The sequence below is a fragment of the Macrobrachium rosenbergii genome, chromosome 25 (assembly GCF_040412425.1).
Source record: "Macrobrachium rosenbergii isolate ZJJX-2024 chromosome 25, ASM4041242v1, whole genome shotgun sequence".
Taxonomy (NCBI): Eukaryota; Metazoa; Arthropoda; class Malacostraca; order Decapoda; family Palaemonidae; genus Macrobrachium; species Macrobrachium rosenbergii.
Genome location: NC_089765.1, coordinates 37619017 through 37643370, shown reverse-complemented (window position 1 = coordinate 37643370; position 24354 = coordinate 37619017). Strand labels below are relative to the sequence as shown.

General features: G+C 39.6%; 1 protein-coding gene across 6 annotated transcripts in view; it reads right to left on the bottom strand.

Moving 5' to 3' along the window:
- Positions 1–24354, bottom strand: part of LOC136852573 (lon protease homolog 2, peroxisomal-like) — a 186521-nt gene that overhangs the window by 110361 nt on the left and 51806 nt on the right. For all 6 annotated transcript variants that reach the window (XM_067127378.1, XM_067127376.1, XM_067127375.1 and 3 more), the window contains exon 4: positions 17030–17231. In XM_067127378.1, the coding sequence (XP_066983479.1) occupies positions 17030–17231 (202 nt within the window). The remainder of the gene's footprint in view (positions 1–17029; positions 17232–24354) is intronic.

The following is a 24354-nucleotide window of genomic DNA, read 5'->3' as shown; positions in this document are numbered from 1 at the left end:
GAAAATTCGCCCATTCGCGGTATTTTTCACTGAGAAATATTCACTAATTACTGTATTTTCATATAATTTTCATTAATAAATGCACTTTTTGTGATAAAACTATTAAAATATTCAGGTATAAACATTTTACAGGGTTTTTCTGTGTTTAAGCTATCAAAATGGGCAGTTCTAAGTTTTTAGAGGGGTTTTAAGCATTCGCGGATTTGACCCATTCGCGGGGGGGTGTGGGACGCAACCCCCGCGAATACGGGCGGTTCACTGTAGTGGTTTTGGGACATAAGGTCTCAGTTCTCTGCTTTGGCCTAAGATTTTAATTTTTAAGGGTAATTCATGGCCTTCAAATTTTATCTTTGCTATTCTTAGTATTTTTTCATTACTCCGTCTACTAGCTATGTTGTAAATTTTGCAGTCTTGTATATTGTTGTACCTTTTTTTAAGAGAATCTAGGAATATTTTCTTTTCTATTGGTTCATCATTATCAGGAAGTACTATGGTACCCTGTACACTGTTCATATTGTCATGTTTATTAATATGTACTTTTACATTGTCAATATTTTTTATATTTAAGTAGTTTTCCGATTGATTTCTTGTAGTGGTTTCTATCAACCACATCTGTTCTTTTACTTGTCTGAATGACATTTCAATAGCTGAATGTCGATTCAATAGGAAGTTTTCTAGATCGTGCTCTAAGAATTTTCCCCTAATCTCTTCTTCAGTGCAGTCCTTTTTGTTAAACAGTTTCTTACATACTGATGCTTCTCGGATAAGCCATGGAGGATTTACAGGATATTCTACTTCCAGGACTTTCTGGGATTTAAGATGATTATTCCTAACATCCTCATTCAGTCGAATTTGGAATGGTTTAGAAGCTCTTGTACCAGAAAAACTTTGAGTGTCTGTTTCCTTTAGTGCTTGAAAGGATGGATTTTTGGGAGCACTTTTCATTCTAGCCATGTATCGCAACCCTAGCTCTTGCCTTCTTAGATCAAGGGGAAAATGGTCTGTGTCGACATACATGCTTTCAACAGGCGAAGTTCTAAAAGCCCCTGAACATATTCTCAACCCCATGTTGTGTACAACATCCAGTTCATTTAGCTTGGTTTTACAGGCTGAGGAATAAATTTGACAGCCATAGTCTAGCTTAGATCGACACAGAGTCATATAGCCTCAGAAGGGATTTCTTATCAGCACCCAACTAAATCCAGAAACAACCTTTAAAATATTCATAGATTGTTTAACATTAAACTTTAGGGCATTTATGTAGCTAGCCCATGTTAATTTATGGTCAATAGTCATCCCCAGAAATTTAACTTCACTCTCGTAAGGGATGGACCCTTTTAAACTAAGTGTGGGAACCTCTTCCACACGCTGGCACCTGGTGAATCTTACTACAACTGTTTTGGAGGAGGAGAATTTAAAACCATTCTCAACAGCCCACTTAGTAATAGCATTAATAGACCTTTGCAAATGTTTACATACAAACAAGGAATCATATCCCGTGCAGTATATTGCAAGGTCATCGACAAAAAGCGAGCACTTAACAGGGGATGAGATTTTTTCAACCACAATATTTATTGCCACTGAAAAAAGTTTTACACTATAGAGGGATCAGAAATTTGTTTTTATTTAGCATTTCCCAACGTTTTGTGAGAGAGAGAGAGAGAGAGAGAGAGAGAGAGAGAGAGAGAGAGAGAGAGAGAGAGAGAGAGAGAGAGAGAGAGAGAGAGAGAGTGTAATTGTCATTGTGAGTGGTTGAGTGGTTCGGTTGTTGGAGTTGGTTTTACGGCTGTCTCTCTGTCTGTCGGTCTGTCGGGAGTTTTTCGTTTTTTGGGGAGGTCTTGGGCAGTTGAGGTCCAACCTTGAAAGTGAACGGGAGTTCGTCTGTTTTTTGGTACCAGCATTAATGGTTTATGTCTTCTTTTTTTTTTTGTTTGTTCGTTGTTGGTGGAGGGTCGGTTTAAGTTTTTGTTTCGTGGTTGTGTGCTGTGATTGGCGACCGTGGACCTTATCCATCTCCAGCAACCGAAGATCAGGGTGAGTGTTGCGTGTTGTGTTGTTTGTGGGTGTGAATTCCGCCACATAATATTTGGCGCCCAACGTGGGGCAGCTGTTGGTGCAGCTGCAATTGAGATTAGTGGCTAGTAGTGTGACTGGAGGGAATGGAAGAGGAACTGGTGAGGTTGAGAGAGGAGTTGCGGCTGGCAAGAGAGGAGAATGGGAGGCTGAGGGGTGAGAATGAGGAGTTGAGGAGTCAGTTGGAGGAGATGGGAGGAATGCTAAGAAGTGCAAAAGAAGAAATGAAAGGGGAGATGAAAGAGTCAGAAGAGAGAATGGAAGAGAGAATGGAAGAGAGGATGGATAAAAAGTTGGAGGGAATGATGAGAAGTGTGGAAGAAATGATGAAAGGTATGTTCAAGGGTGTTTTTGGAGAAGGGGCTGTTGGAGGCAGGTTCTCTGGAACGTGTGAAGGGGCAAGAGAGAAAGAAAAGAAGGAAGAAGTGAATGGAAGCGTGAGTGATGAAAGTGATATGGGAATAGGAAGTAAGAAACGAGGGAATGAGAGGCAGGGTAAGGAAAAGGGAATGAAAAGCAAGGGAAGGAACAGAGGGAAAGTAAGGATAAGTCAGGGGAAGAAAAAGGGAAGAAGGGAAAGGGAAAGGAAACTGGTAAGAAGGGAAAGGAAGTGGGAAAGGCAGGAAAGAAGGGAGAGGGTGAAGGCAGTAGTGATAGTGAGGTGGATGGAGGTGAGTGGATAAAAGTGGATAAAAAGAGGGGGAAGAAGAGTGTAATGAGTAAGATGAATGTAAGTGCAGAAGTGGACTCTTTGTATTCGGAAGAGGGTATGAAAGGACAGAGCGAAAGTAGCGAAAGTGAGAGTGAAAGTGAGAAAGAAGTGAGAAAGGCTATGTATGTGAGGGAGGTACCCGGTGTGAAAAGTATAATGAGTATGGAAGTAGGGATGTGCATGATTTCTTTAGGGAGTATGAAAGGTTTTGTCAGGATAAGTATGGGGAAAGTAAGAGAGTATGGGCACGAGAATTAGGAGAGTATTTGACTGGGTTTTACTTGACATGTATAGGGTTATTATGAGTGTGGGAGATGTTGAGTATGACAAGGTGAAAGCTAGATTAGTTGAGCAAGCGAGGCGTATGAAAGCGAGTGTTAAGTATAAGAGGAAGAATGAATTTGATGAGGCAAGAATGAAAGCTGGGGAAACTTTGTCACTGTATGCTTGTCGTTGGAGACGTTGGCAAGGAAGAAGTTTGGGGATGATGGGATAGATGAATGTAAGGAGTTAGTACGGAAGTTGTTAGGGACAGTGCCAGATGGAGTTAGAGAATTTGTGAACTTGAAGCGGAAGGAGAAGAAAAGATGGACGAATGAAAGGTTGACTTGGGGAGAAATTTTGAAATTGTAGAAGATTATGAGCTTGACAGGGTTATAAAAGAGAGCAGAAGTGTAAGTGTAAGGGCTGGGGTAGATGAGAGAGTACCAGAGTTTGGAAGCTTTAGGGATGCAGTGTTGAGGGGCCCAATGAGAATGGCCGATAGTGTAATAGATAGGAGTGTAAGAGCAAGTAATGTAGAGGTGCCAGTGAGGATGAATGATGGGTTTGTAAGGGAACAACGGGTTGGACGGGTTAGGGATGGTAGTGTACAAAGGGGAAGGTCGATGAGTGGAAGTCGAGCGAAGTGTTTTAGATGTGGAAAGGAAGGACATACAAAGAATGAGTGTAGGTGGGCTTTAGGAGCGTGTTTGGTGTGGGCAACCGGGACATTTGGTAAGGAGTGTATGAAAGATAGGGGTTAAATGCTACCGGTGCGGACAGGTGGGTCATGTTGCTAATGGTTGTAGGGGTACCCAGTGAATGTAATATGTGGTAACTGTGGTAAGAATGGGCATTATGCGAGAATGTGTTCAGAACCGAGAGAGAAGTGTGACGAATGTGGAATGGAAGGGCATGTATCAAGTGTATGTAGACGAAAGAGGGTAACTGTGACAGCGAATTCGGGAAACTGAGTGTGAAGGGGGTTCAAATGGGTGGATCCTCCAGGATGCAAGCGGTGCGTGTGATGCATGTACGTGAGGGGTTGTTGCATGAGGGAGGTTTTGCTGGAAAGACTGACGAGTGCATGAGTGTGCAAGTGTGTTGTAAGGAGTAAGATTGATTGCCTTAGTAGATACCGGTGTAGTATGAATGTCATATTTAAGAATGGATGTGAGAAATTGAGGAATACGTGTGAGATTAGGAACTGTCAGGGGAAGTAAGAGGGATTGGAAATTTAGGGGTAGCAGTAGTTGGAAGAGTGTGTGAACGGTTAGAAATTGGGGTGTAGTGATGGATGAAAGTGATTTTTGTGTGATTGAGAGTACGAATGATAAATATGATATTTTATTGGGATGTGAGTTTTTGAAAAAATGCGGGATGGTGGTCCGTCCTAGTATGAATGTAATTGAATTACGTATGAAAGGGGATGTGCTTGGGGATTTGTATTTGGGGAAGGATGGTAGGGTTGAGCAAAAATTGTGGAAGAGAGTGCCTGTAATTGCGACAGAGAGGGTAAAAGTGCCACATGATATTGGAGAAGTTGTGAGTGTGAAAGTGGCATGGCCGGATAGCCTCGGGATAGCCAACAATGATAGGTGTGAGTATGTGGTTGAGGAATAGACATAAATAAATTAGTCAGGGCAAATGTGTGTGTATATGATGGGGTTTTGAACATGGGAGATCCGAGGGTATATATAACGTCATTGCCGAGTGGCAGGAAGAAGCGAGTCCGAGGAATATGTGAGGGAGATTGCGTGGGAATATTTACGACACGTTGGTGAATGTGGATGATGAGAGATGTACGTGAAGGTACGGCAGGTGATGACAGGTGATTTGAAAGGAGCTAATGATTGGACGTATGAGGAGTTGAAGGAAAGAGTAAAGGTAGATGAAAATGTAAGTGATAACGTAAGAGAACGATTGAGGAGAATGTTGTGGGGTAGGCGGGGGCATTGAGTCGTGGAGACGAGGATTTTGGGGATCAAGCTTCCTGAATTTAAAATAGTTCTGGAAGACGACACCCCATATATCAGCGCCCCCGACATTTTTCTCCGTCTATCAATCGTGAGATAGAGGAGCAGTGTGAGGAGCTTGAGAGGGTGGGAGTGATTGAAAGGAGTGCGAGCGCCTGGAATAGCCCCATTGTACCGGCACGTAAAGCCAGATGGAAGTTTGCGGATGTGTGTGGATTATCGGAAGGTGAATGAAGTAACTGTGAAAGAGCGATTCCCGATGAATGTTGTGTCTGATTGTGTATACAAGATGAATGGAATGAAAGTGTTTACAAAATTAGATCTGGTAAGGGCTATTACCAGATGCCTCTGGAGGAGGGGAGCAGGCATATTACGGCCTTTTCTAGTGGTTCCTGCCACTACCAGTTCCGAAGATTGAGTTTCGGACTGGCTAATGCGCCTGCTGCCTTCCAAAGGGCAATGAATGTGGTTCTGGCTGGGTTTGATCGCAAGAAGGTAACTGTTTTTATAGATGACATTTTGATTGCAGTGAGACTGTAGAAGAGAATATGGAACTGCTAGAACGAGTGTTAGAAAGGTTGGAAGAAGTAGGAATAAAAGTAAAACTTGAAAAGTGTGCTTGGTTGGCTGGGAGGTGGAATTCCTAGGTCATATGGTGAGTGGAAGAGGTGTAAGGAAGAGTGATAAGTTCGTGAATAAGGTAAGGAATTTCCACGTCCCCGGACCGTGCGTGAGTTGAAAGGATTTTTGGGTTTAATTGAGTTTGGAAGGAAGTTTATAAAAGATTGTTCAGGGATTGGGAAACCACTTACTGAATGGACGGGGAAGAGAAATTGTGTAAGATTGAAATGGGATGAGCGAATGATCGAAGCGTTCGAGAGATTGAAAGAGGAGGCTGCAAGAGACGTGACGTTGGCTTTCCCGGACTATAGTGAGAATGCGAATAAACTAGAACTGTATACGGATGCAAGTAAATATAGTATGGGAGGATGCTTGGTACAAATGCAGAAGGCGAATGGGGGAGAACAATTGAGAGTAATTGCGTATGTGAGCAAGGCGTTTGGAAAGGCAGAGTTGAAATATTCGGTGATTGAAAAGGAATTGGCTGCAATAAGGTTTTGTGTGAAAGCGTTGAAAGTATTTTTGTATGGGGTAGATTTTGTGATATGGACGGACCATCGACCGCTAGTATATATGGTTAAAAAGGAGAGTGTGAATGCTAGAATTGCGAGAACGATAGAGGATTTGAATGAGTTTAGTTTTAAGGTAGAGTATGTACAAGGTAGACAGAATATTGTTTGCGGATGCTATGTCGCGTATGTGGACTGAACGAGATGATAGGGTTAGGAGCGACTGGGACCCGGACCAAGTACCTGTAGGATTTGTGGTAAAGCAACAGTATGTAGGGGAGAATCGAGTGTGGGAATGTCTGTTTGTGGGGTTGGGTAGTTTGGAAATAAACGGGTTGATTGACGGAGTACCTGCGAGCATGAACGAGTTGCGTGAAAAGGTGATGAATGAGATGCCGGAAGGAGGAGTGCGTGAGGAAGGAAGGGAATTAGATGAGGAGGAAAAGTTAGTGAAAGTGTTGTTGGTGGTGGCGGAAATGTTTAAAATTACAGTACGATTATTCTTTGGATGGAATAGGCCGGTAGAGTATAAAGGAAGGGTGAATGAAAGTGGTACGAATGTAATTTTAAATGTTCACTGTGGAAAGGATACTTGTAGCTGGCTGGTTAAGAAAGGTGATTGTGGGAAAAATGAGGGAATAAGGGGTAGGGTTGAGGATATCGTTGAAGATGAATGTGATGAGGATGGTTGTGAGGAAGCTAAGCAGGTGAATGTCGCCGTGAGAGCGTGTATGCATGAAGCGAAAGGTAAATTAGTAACGAATGTAGTGGTGGATCAGAATAAATATTGTAGTTTGGTAGACACGGGAGCACAAGTGTCGTTAGTGAGTAGTACAGTAGTTAGTGAGTTGGAAAGGTGCGATTGGGATATAAAAAGAAAATCAACGAGTGTAAGGATACATGGTTTGGGACAAGGGAGTGTGTTAGTATGGGAGGAGGTACAATTAAAAATTCAGTTAGGGGAATTTGAAATAATACATAATTTTGTAGTCATGGATGAGAATGATATGCCAACATGTTTTTTATTAGGAATTGATTTTATGAGAATGCATGATATAAGTGTGGATGTCGGGAGGGAATTTTAGGAAAGGGCGGCAGGGAAATAACGAAGGTTAAAGGAGGGGATGTGTCTAAAACTAGTTTTGTAGGTATGGTAGATATTGCAAGGAGTGAAAATGATTTGTTGAGTGAAGAGGAAATTAAGCAGATGCAAAATCAGTGCATGAAAATAAATATGTTAAGAGAGTGTGTGTTAGGGGTGTAAGAGTAGGAAGTTGGCCGTCTGAGTTAGAAGTGTATAATTAAGTGCTAAGAGATTTGTTGTATGTAAAGGTATAGTTTATTTTTGCATCAGGAAGGGATATGGGATGGGAAGTGTATGTGCCAGTATTTTCGGGAAGAATGAGCTGTGGGTATGTGTTTATTGGTGCATAATAGGTTTGGGCATCTGGGGAAAAATAAATTATGGGAATGTATGAGAGAGAGATTGTATGTGCCTGGGTTGAGTAAAATTTGTGCGGATGTAGCGATTACGTGTGCGGACTGTCAGAAGGGTAAGTATCAAAGTGTGCATGCGAATCCACCTGTGTTTGCGATTGCAGATGAAAGAGTTATTTGAGATGGTTGTGATTGATTGTGTGTCGTTGCCTGTGACTGCTAGAGGACATGTGGGAATGGTTGTAATGGTAGATCATTTGAGTAAGTTTGCATATGCGGTAGCGATTCGGAACAAAAAGAGTGAGACTGTAGCGAGAATGGTGGGTCAAGTGATGTTGCCAATGTGTGTGTGCAAGCCGACGCGAATGTTGAGTGACAATGGGCCTGAATTTGTTGGATGGGAGTTTGAGCAAATGTTGCGTGATTGGGGCATAGAACATGTGTACTCTACGCCGTATATGCCCAGTGCGAATGGATTGGCGGAACGAACGGTGAAAACGTTGACAGAGATATTACGTATGATGAGTGAATGTGATAATGATTGGGATGTAAACGTTGGGCGGCGTTGTGGGTATACAACACCACCGTGCATAAGGGTATTGGTATGTCTCCGTGTAAATATGTGTTAAATTTTGAAAAGATAGTGAGACCGAGATTGGGTCTATCTGATAATGATAGGGAGGTATGGAAGAAGGCGCATGAAAGGTTTGAAAGTTACAAGGTGGGCGAGAAAGTGTTGAAAGAAGTAATCGAGAAAGGGCGGTTGAATGTAAATAAAGTCGTGGAAAATTTGAGGGTCCGTATGAGGTGTTGGAAGTTGGTCCCAGTGGGCTTAGTTATGTTGTAGGGGAAGTATGTGTAGATGGTAGTGTGAGAGAAATGCGAGCGCATCACAACCAATTGCGTAGATGGAAGGATGTACCGGAATATGTGAGAGAGAATGGGGTGTATAAATGGTTGAAATCGAATGTGGGTGAACCAAGTATGCATGAGAGCTTGTGTATGGAGGATCAGCAATTTGTTTTGATAGAGTATGGTAAAAAACGTAAGAAAGGGAAGAACGTAAGTAAACTGAATGGTCGTAAGTTGTGTGATAGGGGTGTGAGTGCCAAAGTGGAAATGAGTGATAAAGCGTGTAATACGGATGAATGGGATGGTATGGATAGAACGTATAGCATATGCGGGTTTGATATAACTGAGTTGACTGAACGTGTAGGGGTTAGTGAACGGTTGGAGGTGAGCGAAAGTGTAAGAGTAAGAGAGTGTAGCAGTGATAGACGAGTGATTGAAAGCATGAATGAATCGTTGCAAGAATTGGAAAGGTCAATGAGCGAATGGGATGGGTTAGTTGAAGAATTGGGGAGGTATTTGGGAACGAGTTAGAGGGTATAGATGAGATTGTGGATGAAATTGAGAGTGGTAATAGTGAAGAAGATAGCGTGAATCTGAGAGAGAATGGAGGAGAAAATGTAAATCTGAATCTTGCTGGAAGAGAGAGCGAGTCTGAGAGAATGATTGCGTGCCCATGAACGCGATCTAGAGGACCTGCTAGGGAGCATCCGTGGGTGTTGCGTAAGGCGATTTGAAAGAGGTGTGAAAGGTGTTGGTTGGGAAATGCTAAAAGGGGGAGAAATATAGAGGGATCAGAAATTTGTTTTTATTTAGCATTTCCCAACGTTTTGTGAGAGAGAGAGAGAGAGAGAGAGAGAGAGAGAGAGAGAGAGAGAGAGAGAGAGAGAGAGAGAGAGTGTAATTGTCATTGTGAGTGGTTGAGTGGTTCGGTTGTTGGAGTTGGTTTTACGGCTGTCTCTCTGTCTGTCGGTCTGTCGGGAGTTTTTCGTTTTTTGGGGAGGTCTTGGGCAGTTGAGGTCCAACCTTGAAAGTGAACGGGAGTTCGTCTGTTTTTTTTGGTACCAGCATTAATGGTTCATGTCTCTTCTTTTTTTTTTTGTTTGTTCGTTGTTGGTGGAGGGTCAAATGTTTAAGTTTTTGTTTCGTGGTTGTGTGCTGTGATTATTGACCGTGGACCTTATCCATCTCCAGCAACCGAAGATCAGGGTGAGTGTTGCGTGTTGTGTTGTTTGTGGGTGTGAATTCCGCCACAACACTTAAAATGCTTCCTTGGGGAACTCCTTCCTCCTGCATAAAAGGTTGGGAGAAGGAGTTTCCCACTCTTACCTTTAAAAGTCTGTCTGTTAAAAAGGAATATATAAACCTGATCATTCTTCCACATATGCCCATCTTGTGCAATTGTTTCATGATCCCAATTCTCCAGGTAGTGTCACATGCTTTCTCCAAGTCAAAAAATATGCCAATGGTCTGACACTGTTTGGCGAATCCTTGCTGGATTTGGTTGGTCAGCCTCAGCAGGGGATCAAGGGCGGAGCGGTTTTTTCTGAAACCAAATTGAAATTGCGATAGTAATCCTTTGGTTTCCAGGTGCCAAACTAGTCTAGTATTTATCATTTTCTCCATCAGCTTACATACACAGCTGATAAGAGCTATTGGTCTATAGCTGGTGGCTTGGGAAGCATCTTTATTAGGCTTTTTAATAGGGACAATTATGGATATTTTCCAGTCCTTGGGTAAAATTCCAGTTTCCCATATTTTGTTTATAATCTTCAGTAAATATTTTTTGGCATCATCTGGGAGGTGTTTCAGCATTTCATATATGATTGTATCCTCACCTGGAGCTGTGGATTCACTTGAGGAGAGCGCCTCACGAAGTTCTCTTAGGGGAAATTTGTAGTTGTATGGTTCAGATTTTCCCGAATCAAACTTTAGACACATTTCAGAATTCCTAATTCTTTGAAATTCTGGAGAATAATTGTTAAGGCTGGAAACTTTAGAAAAGTGTTTTCCTAGCTCATTGGCAACTTCAGTGGGCTCTGTGATTAGAGTGTCATTTATTTTTAATGAGGGTAATGGTGACGCAACAAATTTTCCACTCAGTTTCCTTATTTTGCACCACACCACTCTTAGTGGGGTCTTGGAGTTTATTCCATTAATATAGTAAAGCCAACATTCTCTTTTGGCTTTCTTATAAAAGCGCCGTTGCTTGGCTAAAGCACGTTTGTAGATTAATTTAGACTGAGGGAAGCCACTAGTTTTGTAACGTCTGTAGCATTTCCTAGTCACTTTTCTCATAATACCACATGTCTTATTCCACCAGGGAACTGCAGGTCTACGAGGTTTGCCTTTTGTTTTTGGAATCAAGCCTTCAGCACTCTTCAAAGTAGATTCAATAAAGTAATCATAGGCATCTAGATGAGAATGAAAGGACTCAAACTCCCTATCTAGATTCGACACCCTTACTGAATTTATCCCGGTCTGCGTCCTCTACCTTCCACTTGGGTAAAACTTCAGATGGAGCATTCAGAGCATATTTCAAATGGATCGGGTAGTGATCACTTCCATTTAAATCTTCATTAACAGACCAATTAAAATCAAGGTGGATACTACTTGAAGAAATACTAAGGTCCAGTGCAGAGAAATGATTATCACGAATGTTGTGGAAAGTCACTGACCCATTATTATATAGGGTAACATCATTCCTGTCAATAAGGTCTTCGATTAATTTCCCTTTACTATCTAAAAACTGACTTCCCCAAAGGGGGTTGCGGGCATTAAAATCACCTAGCAGAAGTAAAGGAGCTGGAAGTTGGTCAATTAACGACTGAATATCTCCAATGTTAAAAGCAAGGTCTGGTGGAAGGTATAAGGAGCAGATTGTTATCCTCTCTTCCAAAATGACTGAAATAGCAACAGTTTGTAGTGTTGTATTTAATTGTATTGTGGAGTGCTGTAGAGATTTATTAATAATAACTGCAGCACCTCCATGGGCACGATCACCAGTTGGGGGATATGTGATTTAAATATTGAATAATTTAGTCCAGGATTATAAGCAGAGTTGCCTAGCATGGTTTCCTGTAGGCATATAATCCCTGGATTGAATTCATGCATTAAAACTTCAAGGTCTTCTGTACGAGCTCTGAGACCTTTACAGTTTCAGTGAAGGATATCGAGCAAGAATGCTAAGGTAGTAAAATGTGCTATTTCCCACTCCTTGGAGGGGAAGTACTGTTCCTAGGGTGAAGTGGGAAATTCTCCTTTATAAGAGATTGTTTTCTTAATCCCTTTTCATCTGAATTGGAGTTCAGGGTCTTTGGTTGATCTTCGTATTTTTTATTATGAACCTGATGTTCAGAATTACTACTGTGGTTCTGTGCACCACTAATCCTATTTGTCTTAGGGCGGCAAGACTGAATTGAACTCGGATGTTTTTGTGCTGAATCTACTTTTGGAACCACCTTTCTAGGAGGAGAGATCTCTTCCAAAATACTGAACTCATCTGAAGTTTTTATTATAAAGTTATCATTATTTGGGGAAGTATGTCTTGTGCGCTTCTTGGTAGTTGCAACTGTAGTTTTATTATTATTTTTCTTTGTGGCTGTGGCGATTGATGGCTCTGAACTAACTCTATCTAATTGGGATTGTTCCTTTAGCTTATTTTTGTTTGAAGTATTTTCAGAAAATTTTCCTGAATTATTGGTTGAAATTGGCACCCTTATTTTTGGAGATGAATCGACAGCTGTGGATGTGGTGGAAGATAAATTTTCTGTGCTTCTGGAAGTACAATTTTTGGTATTGGACTCCAAAGCACTTGCCGACGAAAGTTTCTGACCAGTTTGGAGAATTTCATTATTATTTATAGTTCGAGAAATACCAGGTTTGTGATATCTGCTATCAGATGCAGTTATTGGTGGCCTTACATTGCTGGAAGTTTTCATAAGTTTTATCACAGAAGCATACATAGTGTTGGCACTTTTGTTTGCCCCATTACCATGCGCTTTGCTTCACTAATGCTGATATGTTCGTTATCTGCCACTGCCAACACTTCTTGTTCAAATTTATATCTGGGACAAGCCCTAGAATTTGGAGTGTGATCATCCTTACAAAGAAAACAGTATCGGGCTGCTTCGCAATCATCAAAATTATCGTGCTCTGCAGAGCACACAGGACATCTTTTATTGTTATCACAAGAGTTTTGAATGTGGCCATATTCAAAGCATTTGCGACACTGTCTAGGACTTCTTTTATATTTTTTAACCTGCATCCTCTCATGGCCAACAATGATGGTATCAGGTAGATAACTGGAGGAGAAGGTTAAAAGGATAGCTGCATCACCACCCAGTTTTTTTACATGAGATACACAAGGACAACATCGATGGAGAATCTCCTCCTCTTTAAAAACATGCAAATCTTTTGAGTAAACTACTCCTTTCAGTGTGTTAAAGAATCTGTGAGATGAAATAGATTCAATATTTCCACTTCCAGGAGGTTTAAAGTTAGATAGCAGAACTGTTTGAGTCTCATTACCAGCTTTTATTAGAAGGTTCTTTCCATGGCGTTTTAAATTTCCTATGGGAATGGAACCAACCTTGCTCTCAATGCATTCAGTGGCTTTTATTAAATTTTTCCCTCCCTCCTTGTAGATAGCAACATGCCATAAAGGGGGAGGAAGAGCTCTGGTACATGGGGCTGGTCCATGTTCTTCAGTCTTTGGAATAAAGTCAAATGGCTCATCATTTAAGTTTTTCACTGAATACACTTTCGTGCTGAGAACTGAGTTATTTAGAATGTGGCCATGGAGTCTTTGTTGTGCCTCACTAGCTTCCAAGGGAGAGGAAAATTTTACAAAAGCAGAAAATGACTGCTTATCTTTTTCTAGAATTAATTTAATTCTTTCCACTTTGTCAAATTGTATAAACATTCGTAATCTAATGACAAGCTTACATTAGTGCACTAAAGGACCCTATTATTTGAATCAAATCCACCAGATTTATTAACACCCTGGTGTCTCAGTGTTTGGTTCTGTCCAACAGCCAAGCCCGTATCCATGTTCATGCCAGAAGTCGTTGCCAGTGCCGTTAAGTCGTCGGATCCAGGGGAGGGAGAACTAATAGCCAAATCCATAAGTTTAAACAAGTCCACATGCAAAAGTTCAAAAAGTGCACACCCGACACCCAAGAGACCCCCCAAAAACCCTGACAGCATATCAAAAAGGGCAAACTGGGCAGCTCTATTGCCCAGCTTCCCCAACCAAACACACTCCCAAAGCCTGCGGAGAGACCCCAAGATGGCAAGCATGCACACATCAGACCACCACACACAAACTGGTTCATCCACCCACCCAAAACTGCCTGGTCGTATCAAGAAAGTATTGTAGATCAGTCAGGTATTCGAATTCTCCACCAATGGCACAAGTGAGAGTTGACTCCCAACAGTCCACCCCATACCCTACCCTTTCAGGATAGCACCAGTACACTTGCAGTGGCCCAGGTATAAGCCAATCTGCCTGCTGGGAGTTCTGCTCCGACTAATGGGGACTGACTCCCCACTCCAACCGTACTTGTGGGCTTCCGGACAAAAGCCAGGAGTCTCACCTCCAAAAACCAGCCCCCGCTGGATTCCGATGGGCTGATCCCTGGAGATGGTTCCGCCTTCAAGATACCAATGGGAAAAATCCCATCACCATCTCTTAGGTCCATACTATCTCGGGTGGCGACTCAACCACCACAACTCCCACAATTAGCTTCGAATGCGAACCCCTTACTCATCTAAGCACTAAAATTTTGCGAATGTGGAAATGTCCACGCCATTTAAACCAAAAACTATGTAGGATGATTCGTCAGGACCTGGGCCCAAAGGCCAGGGTCCCTTAGCCCCTCACCTCGTCAAGGCGTCCTACTCGAGGGGTTTATCTAAAATGGAATAAACACCTCAGACCGGGGAGCTGAAGCCTTTTTTGTTAGCACAGGCTAGAGCAAGAAAGAAGTGTCCAAGAATACCATTTCCTTTTGGCTATGTGAAGTGATTACACTTGCCTACTCCTCCTCCTCATCAGTTTCTACTGTCAATGCTGTGCATGCAAGAGCACACGACATTGGAGGACTAAGTTCCTCCTTGGCATTCAAGAACAACTGATCTGTTCATAAGATTCTGAATGCGGGTTCTTGGCTTTGGCAAACCACTTTCACATCCTCCTAATTGAGGGATGTTGCCCACAGGTTCTTGGACACTTTTACCTTGGGTCCAGTGGTGGCTGCTCAACAAGTTGCTTAGCTTATCCAGTGCCCCTAGAGGGACAGTTGTATCTTGCCTAAGGTGAAGGTATGAAAGTGAGAATGATTGAGATGGCTGGTCTCTTTTCTTTTCCCTTTCCCCTTTCTTCTCTACCTACGGGCAGTAGGAAGATTGAGCCATCATATGCTGGAAAAGGTTGGATACAGGTGGGTGAAGTAGTCTTACTGTTAGAGTATTTTATATTCTACACAAATTACCTTCCAGTAGCAAGCCCTTCCTCTCTCTAGTAAGGAGAGAGAGAGGAACGATAACACACAGATATAGCTCTTTAACTTCCTCCCATGCAATGAATCTCTGCATTGTATTTTAGCCCAGTAGTCTGACCGTTGGATACCTATCTATCTAACAGATCAGAGGCTTAGGTCTCCCTCCTTTGAATTCTCTTATACAGAAAGTATGAGCAGGTATGCCAAACCTCCAGTCAGTTCAAGATTCTCTTACCTCCCACCAAAAGTGAGTTTATCCTAATGTTAAGACCCAGGTTTGTTCCACATATGAACAAATGACACATTTTTCAACTAATCTGTATTTTTCAGAGCTAACACACCTGCAGTCTTAACATTTACTGCCCACCTCTAGCCACCCCTCTTTCAGTTAACCCTGGACTGGAAGAAAACTAACTACGTCACGGGGTTGAGATTAGGTCGCTGGCCTCTTCCTCCCTCTTCCCGTGACTGATGCCAGATGCCACCAATTCCTTGTATAAACAATTCCTATTGTTTTTTATGGTTTCCAGCTGGTACCAGAAGATTTATCTAATCTAATGTTAAGACCGCAGGTTTGTTAGCTATGAAAAATACAAATCAATTTTAAAATTTGTCATTTTTCAAAAAGTGAGGAATGCAAGGTGATGGGGAACTGAGTAAGAGGGGGCAGGATTAACAACAGAAACGAAAGCAATAAACTAGAATACAGGCCAAGTAACAGACTGAATAGAATGGAAACAGAATATAAATTTAGGCCAAAGGCCAAATGCTGGGACCTATGAGGTCACTCAGTACTCAAAGGGAAATTAAGAGTTGATAGGTTTGGCAGGTGCAACAGGAGGAAAACTTTGCAGTTGCACTATGAAACAACTAACAGGAGAGGTTGGATAGAAAGATCTAAGAAAGAGAATATGAACAGATGTAGTAACAGATTGAACAACTCAACTAATGACGCATCATGCCTAAAAATCCTACGTAATTCTTCAGTATCACACACTTTGCTATCACTCTCACCAGATGATGATAGTGCAAGTTAGCTGACATAAGCACTCGACTCTACCGAATAAATTGTCTGGAGAACTGTTTGCTTTCCAGATGGTAGGCAGTTCAAAGAGACAGCGAAGAGCAGACCTCTGTCCCGAGACACACCTCAGTTCCCTGGCAGAGGAGAAGACCTATTGTTGCAGGGTAGTCCAGACGGTGGGCTACAGACTGACAAAGGTCTGAAACCACTTCACTAAGGGGAACAAAAAAAGGTCAATCACTATGGGGGAACTGCAATTCTTACCCATAATATACTTGGACAAGTACTCAATTGACTACTCATGTAAACATCTTTAAATTTACCTATCCATTTCTGCTTACCAACATAGGAAGCATTAGGAGTAGTAAAAGGAGTGAGAGAGGAGTAAGATCTATCAAGCAAAGGAGGATAGGGACGAGCAACACCAGAAGAATGAATAGAGAAGACTTAAGACCAGATCTTACTAATTTTCCACAATCTATCAACCTCTCCACAATCTATCAACCTCTCGCCTCCATTGATACTTTACAATATCATACATTTTATCAGACCACTCCTTACATTCTTCACTTCAAGAAGAAAAACCATACTTGTTACCCCCAACAGGTAACACATCATTTAACCATCATGCCCAACTGCATTGTTTACAAAAAAACTCATCTCTACACAATCTTTGCTTGCTGTTGATGACATAATGCAAAACAGAAAACAAGCACAATACTGTACAGGAAGAGATCTGACAAGATATAACCAAAATTAGTAGAGCCAATTCACACCAAAGGCACAGGAACATGGCAGGAATAATTCTGATAAGAATGTAAACATTCCACCACCAACTAATGAGAAACATTATTATAGACAGTCCATCCAGGTCAGCCCAGCATTCTTCTTTTGTTTATTTTGAATGCCAATCACACCTAACAGCCCAAAGATGTAAGCTAGCTATAACAATAAGTAAGACTCATCCCAAATTTTAAATTTTGCTTAAAAATAAATAATATTATGATATTCAAGTCACTTCTACAGGTATTTTACTACTCTATAAAATCAAACAACAAACTTACCATCACTCATTAAACTTTTGTTATAATCGATCTGCATAACTGCCCCAACAGGGTAAGGATGTTCTTGGATGATAGATAACAATTTGAATCTGCACATTCCAGTAACCAGAAGAGTGTATGATGGACGTGGCCAATTGGTACCAGTCACCTGCACAACTAATGCAGCTGTGCCAATCTCATGGAGCGAGCCAAGATGAGACTCCTGTAATAATAAAATATTTCATACTTAATGAAAAAAATTGTCTATTTCCTCATTCATAAATATACACAGACTGTTAGTACTCAAATTATATATATATGGACTAAGACAGGAATTTCTAGATGCTACCCAATATCTCAGAAAAATCACAACTTCTAAATATAATAGTAAGTAGTAAAAAATACAATAGCTAATGAATTAAAAAAAATTCCAAAATATTGCATTTTATAATCAATAAATACAACTTCTTGTCCCATCACAAACCCAGAAAAGTACTCTGATATTATCTGCTCATGCCATCAACCCCAAATCCCAGACATGTCAATTTACTTGTAAAAAAAAAAATCTGGTGACTCGGGTAGATTAACACATGCAACTAGGGTCCACAAGTATGTATACTACTGGATAACACCATTTAGAGGTTGCAAAGCTTGTGGAACCATTCATAATGTGTCATATAAATGTTATTTTTTTACTTTTATTCCTTTTATTAAACAATTTTTCATATTGCTAGTATAGTAACATTTATTACACTGATGAATTTTCAGCGAACCTCAGCACAGTTGTCTGTGCAGCATCATCTTACTTCATGGGACTGGAGGTAGTTTCAGATATTTCTCTAAGAACTCTTCCAGTGCAGAGGTCTTCAGTTTCTTTTTTATTTTTGGTTGCAATACTTTATTTTACCTTACTGTTGAGACTAAGTGCTTGTGCTTAACTAGCAGAGGATCCCCAACACTGAGGCATTCAATTAGAAAATACCCAATAGTCAAAGGAAACAATTATAAAAATGGCTGATAATCATCAGCTCTCAATGAATGTTTATAAGTTAACTGGCATCATAACTGCAGTGATCATTGATGTCAATATCAATTAATTTATGTAATGTGTTAATTTAATATATATGAAAAATCTATAATACTCAAAATTCTACATCTTTTGTAGAAGGCAACCTTCTGAAATATCAACCATCTGAAATATATTAAATACTGCTACTTTTAGAGGATCTTAGCAAGAACATACCTGTCATTTCTGTATTGTGCTTTAAAGACAGTCAATTTCTAAAGTTCCTAAGACTTGGGTATTCACTTACCAAATGCCTCACAGTCAAAGGGACTAAGAATTCCTCAATATAAGGCTTGTATTATGCTCGTATTAAAAAGCCATGTGTAGAACTGGTTTTGCCTATCTATAAATGGCAAGGGGCTGTCTCTCATCTTTTGCGCACATTACTGTAATTCCAAGATGATACCAATCTTGCGGTCTCTTTCATTTACATACTGCTCTGACAAATGATACTAGTTCTACAAAGAGCATACAGAGAATATCAAGGGAAAGAACTGAAAATATCCCATTGATAGCTAAGTTATGTTAGGCACTCTGCACATTAGTTCAGGCATTTTCTTACAAAAAAACATCACCTACTCTAACCACAAAAAAAGAAGCTTCATAAATGCCATGATAAATAACAGTAATTCTCCTCTCAATGTCAATTTATGAATCATTCTAAGGATACCATGTCTCAAAGTACAGTAGTATTACCTGCCTTTTTAAGGTCTAAAACGACATTGGCATTGTAATGCTTGAAGACAAATGCTTTACACATCGAGGACTCTACATAAATAAGTACATCGGTAGTAGAATGCATTTACCAAACCCACATTGAGTAGATGGTAAAATACCTTTCTTTTCTAAATATCAGACAAATTTTGCACTAACCATCTTCACCAAGGTCATACATAAGCCGGATGTCAATGGAATTGGTAGGTAATTTGCTACTAAAAACTTAACTTTGCAAGGTTTTTAAAAACCTAAAATACAGTATCGTGATAGCAAGTTCCCTAACAGCTGACTAACCGGTATTGTGCCATATCCTGTCAATGATACTTAAAATGAAGAGCCTTGTACGGTATTCAAATATACAAGTTTAATCATTAGATGCAGGATTTGTCAAGGCCAGGAGATGTTATTAATATTTGCTAAAGCCGAATGAATCTCCTTTTTCAGTGAAGGAAAGGTTGTGAAATTCCTCCCATGTGTCAAAAACAAAAGGTTTACAGTCTTTATTATATTTATATACTGATAGCATGAACACCTGAATGACTGATTTAACAAATTATCTGGTGTTACAACAACATAGATCATCTACAATGAAAACACATTAGTAAAATCAGTTACTTTGCAGTCTCACACACATCATAAAAGTATATCTTAGTTTAACCAGACCACTGAGCTGATTAACAGCTCTCCTAGGGCTGGCCCGAAGGATTAGATTTATTTTACATGGCTAAGAACCAACTGGTTACCTAGCAACGGGACCTACAGCTTATTGTGGGATCCGAACCACATTATGATCAGAAATTAATTTCTATCACCAGAAATAAATTCCTCTAATTCTTCATTAGCCAGGTAAGAGAGTCGAATGTTGGGCCAACAGCGTGCCAGGCGACAGCTCTATCCACCCCTCCAACGAACAACTAAAATAGCACTTCATGATAGCTGTAAAGAGGTATGGCATTCATGTTATAAGACAAACTAATACCACAAAAGATCTTAAGATGTATAATTACTTAAGTCTGCCATCACAAATAAATTATATTACATTATGAGTCCAGCTCCTGCTTCAAGTTGAAAATGGCACAGTAAAGTTTACTTCCTCTCTGCCTATACAAAAGAGGAGGTAATTGCCACTGCCATCCTGACATTCCAAAAGGAAGGAAAAAACTTATCAGGTCACCAAGACTAGAACACTGGACCAGCATGTGTCTTACTGCCAACGAGACCAATCAGCCATCACAGGATGGCTGGGGTTGCCCACCAATCAGAAATTCATGGGTCAAACATGTTCAATCCTCAGACAACATACGGCAATTCCAATCTCCTTGGCATGTTATTGTAGGCACATGGGAAATGTACAGTATCTACCATCATCTAATTATTATTACCAGTTAAACTTTCCCAGTCTAGGCCTTCTTTACTTTCTTCTTGATTACTAAGAAAAGGCCTCTGAAAGGTAAAGGAATCAACCTTTCTATATTATTTGATGAAACACTTTGCAAAACTGTCTACCAATTCCATGCCTATTATACCTATGTGCATTGGTACCCAACAAAGTGAATATCTATTCCAAAACAATTAACTAAACATGTACAGCCATTCTTAAACCTGTAAGACAACTAGATGCCTGGTATTTAGCCTTCCCAGAGATTGTAGTATGCCCAGAGTGTCATTAAAATTACGTCGTTTTTCCCAGAGATTGTAGTATGCCCAGAGTGTCATTAAAATTACGTCGTTTTTCTTAACATGCATTACAATTTCTTATAAAACTTATTAATATTGCATATAATTCTGCAGAAAAAATTAATGACATGCTGCACAAACAGCTAACAAGCTCAATACCTAAGAAAAAAGCTCCAAACCAAACACCAGCATCCAAGCTGACAATGTATTGTATACTGGAACAACATCTTAGTGCATCAAAGCACACTCCTAAAAAAGAAAACTTGTAATACTTTATCTAATACCTCCCTCTTACCTATCCAGTACTTAGAAATTTAAAATACAGTATTAATATTCTGGTAACTGCCACTGAGAAACTGCAGAGTATTTGAATGGCCATATAATACAATTTGTTAAGTTTCATTTATTCAAAATCTTTTCTGCTCTTAATTAAAAGGGCAGTGGCAACTGGAGATGGTCTCTGTAGTAAGCAAAACAAGTTTCTAACCTCACTTAAATATCGCTAAAGATCTAAAAAGCCTCTGGAACCTAATCCAGCTATGAGCAAGTAGTCAGGGTTTCATTCTGTACGGAGAGGCAGATATGAATGTCTCATCTATGGCACAATTACAATGCCTTGTTCAATCTCAGCACTGTTTACAATTAACACCAAAGGAGGCATGAGACAAAACTCTCACCAGGTCAATGGACTTTATGCTTTGACATCAAGATCAAGCAAATAAGAGTACCATGTGAGTTTACTATCTAATGTCAACTGACAGAGTCATGATACTCCAACACAAGGAATCCTTGGTCAGTTCATATATAAATCTGGATCTGGATGGGCAGCTTCCTTTTTTTTTTTTTTTTTTTGAAAAAGTACAACCTTTTTTGGTAGAGAATTTCTGTTAATTTTACTATTTTGTTATCGCTTAGTTGAAGTTGCCGTTCTGCCACTAGCACTTTTTAAGCTTCAAATACTAAGAGATCTAAAAATAATGTGTGCTTTGTATCTTTTGGAATTAATTTTCAATGACACTGACAGCTAGTGCAAAAGGGATTTAACACTTAATACACTACAGTAGAACCCCCGTATTCTTGCCCTCATGATTCGCGGACTCACAGACTCGTGGGATTTTCTGTGGAACATATCTATAAATTATTTGTGAAAAATTTGGCAATTTGTGGACTTTTTTTGTCTAGAAATATTCACTAATTAGTGTATTTTGATGTTATTTTCATGACTAAATAAATTTTTTATAATAAAATTATTTACTAATTTTCAAATACTGTAATTAATAATAATAATAATAATAATTTATAATTAATAATTAATTAATAAATAATAAATAAATAAATAATAAATAAATAATAAATAATAAATAAATAATAAATAATAAATAAATAATAAATAATAATAATAATAATAATAATAATAATAATAATAATAATAATAATAATACTAATAAAGGCTGAGTTTGTGGGAGCCAATGAAAAATAGGGGCTGTTTATTGTTCAGAATGCTGGCCTCTGATTGGCTGATTCACCTGAGAGGCCAGGGAAGCTCTGTTCAGGTGAATCAGCCAATCAGAGGCCAGAATTCTGAACACTAAACCCAAACTATTTTTCAATGGTTCCCACATACCCAATAATACAGTGAACCCCCCGTATTCGTGGGGGATGCGTCCCACAACCCCCACACGAATAGGTCAAATCCGCGAATGCTTAAAACCCCTCTAAAAACACTTAGAACTGCCCATTTTGATAGCTTAAACCAAGAAAAGCCCTGTAAAAATGCTTATACCTGAATATTTTAATAGTTTTATCACAAAAAGTGCATTTATTCATGAAAATTACATGAAAATACAGTAATTAGTGAATATTTCTGTGAAAAATACCGCGAATGGGCGAATTTTCCACGAATGATGGCTAGATATGTTCCACAGAGAAACCCGCGAATGCGTGAGTCCGCGAACCATGAGAACGCGAATACGGGGGGTTTACTGTAATAAAAATAATAATAATAAAACTGTACGATTAAATACTAGGTAACTCAAAGAGAGAGAGAGAGAGAGAGAGAGAGAGAGAGAGAGAGAGAGAGAAACTGGTTTTCCCCCCCAATTCAGGACGGGCCTGGGCCTCATTAAAAAATCTTATTAAAGTACTATTGAAATTATATTAAAATGACGTACAGGCAGTCCCCAGTTATCGGCAGGGGTTCCGTTCCTACAGTGTGATAAGCAAAAATTGCCAATAACTGAAAATTGGAGATTTTTTACGCTTATCGGCGCTAATAAGCAAAATTCAGCAATTTTTGGCACCGAAAATCGCCAAAAATTGCTGATTTTTGTCGCTAGACAATCCCCATGAAACCGGATTGCCAATAACAGAGCCCGCCGATAACCGGGGACTGCCTGTATGTGTTTCAGGATGATAGCACAGTCATACCCCTAACTTAAGTGAGGTTAGGTTCTGGAGCCCCTAGCACAAGGTGAATTTTCGTGTAAGTTTGGCATGGTCTTTAAAAATGCTAATAAATGTTTATTTCTAGAACTCAAGTACTAAATATGATCCTAGCCATGCTCCCAAAGTATTAAGATAACTTTTAAATGAACTAAAGTTAGTGTAATTTTATTTAAAATTTAGCTTATTACCCTTAAAAAAGAAATAAATGGTTGACATAATTGAGTACTGCACAGTTTCATAACAGTGCATTTACAGTAGATGTGTACGTATACTAATGTTACCACTAATTCATGGGAAGCCATTTTCTTTGCGTCACTAGGTAAAATTCATGTGCCACAGTCATAACAATGGTACAATTCAATAAAATAACGAAAACGTACATAATGTTCGTAGAAGGTAGTACATTACATGTAAAGTAAGTATAGCTTAGTTTTACCAGACCACTGAGCTGATTAACAGCTCTCCTAGGGCTGGCCCGAAGGATTACACTTATTTTACGTGGCTAAGAACCAATTGGTTACTTAGCAACGGGACCTACAGCTTATTGTGGAATCCGAACCACATTATAGCGAGAAATGAATTTCTATCACCAGAAATAAATTCCTCTAACTCTTCATCAGCCGGTGGCGGGAATCGAACTCCGGCCCATCGAATGACGGTCTGAAGCTCAACCAACTCGGCCAACAAAGGGCTTAAAATTCAATCAATTTAAAATTATATACTGTACAGGTAATGACGTACAGAGAAAAAATAAGTTGTAAAAATATGTTTGAGCACTAACTATGAATGAGAGAGAGAGAGAGAGAGAGAGAGAGAGAGAGAGAGAGAGAGAGAGAGAGAGAGAGAGAGAGAGAGATAAATATATTGTAGTACAGTAACAGTACTGCTTTTGTATTGTATTTATGTGCAAACATATAAATACAAATTTTCCATTCTGATTTACACCAAAAACACGAAAACTTATAAAATAGTACTTAAAAATTAACACACAATTTCTGCAGGGGTATCATCTTTGAAAAGTGCAGTAACTACGGGTATCACATCTTATAAAAGTACACCAACTGAACATGCTGTAATTACATGCACATACAGATTGCACCAGCACTCTTCTCAGAGGGTAAAGTAATTTTCAAAGAATGAAACTTATACAACTCTTAGTTACATCTCTGATATTACATTAACGAATTAATTTCATCAAATGAGCGCGACTGAACAACCTCATCTCAAGGTCATGTACAGTCCTTGTGACAAAGACTTTGCGAATGGACATAATACTTGTATGATATTTATGTACAAAAATATAAATATAAATTTTCCATATCGATTTTACAGTTAAAAGCATGAAAACTTATAAATGTACTTCAAACATTAAACAAGCATTTTCTGCAGGGGTATCATCTTTGAAAAGTGCAGTAACTTTGCAAATGGGTATCACATCTTG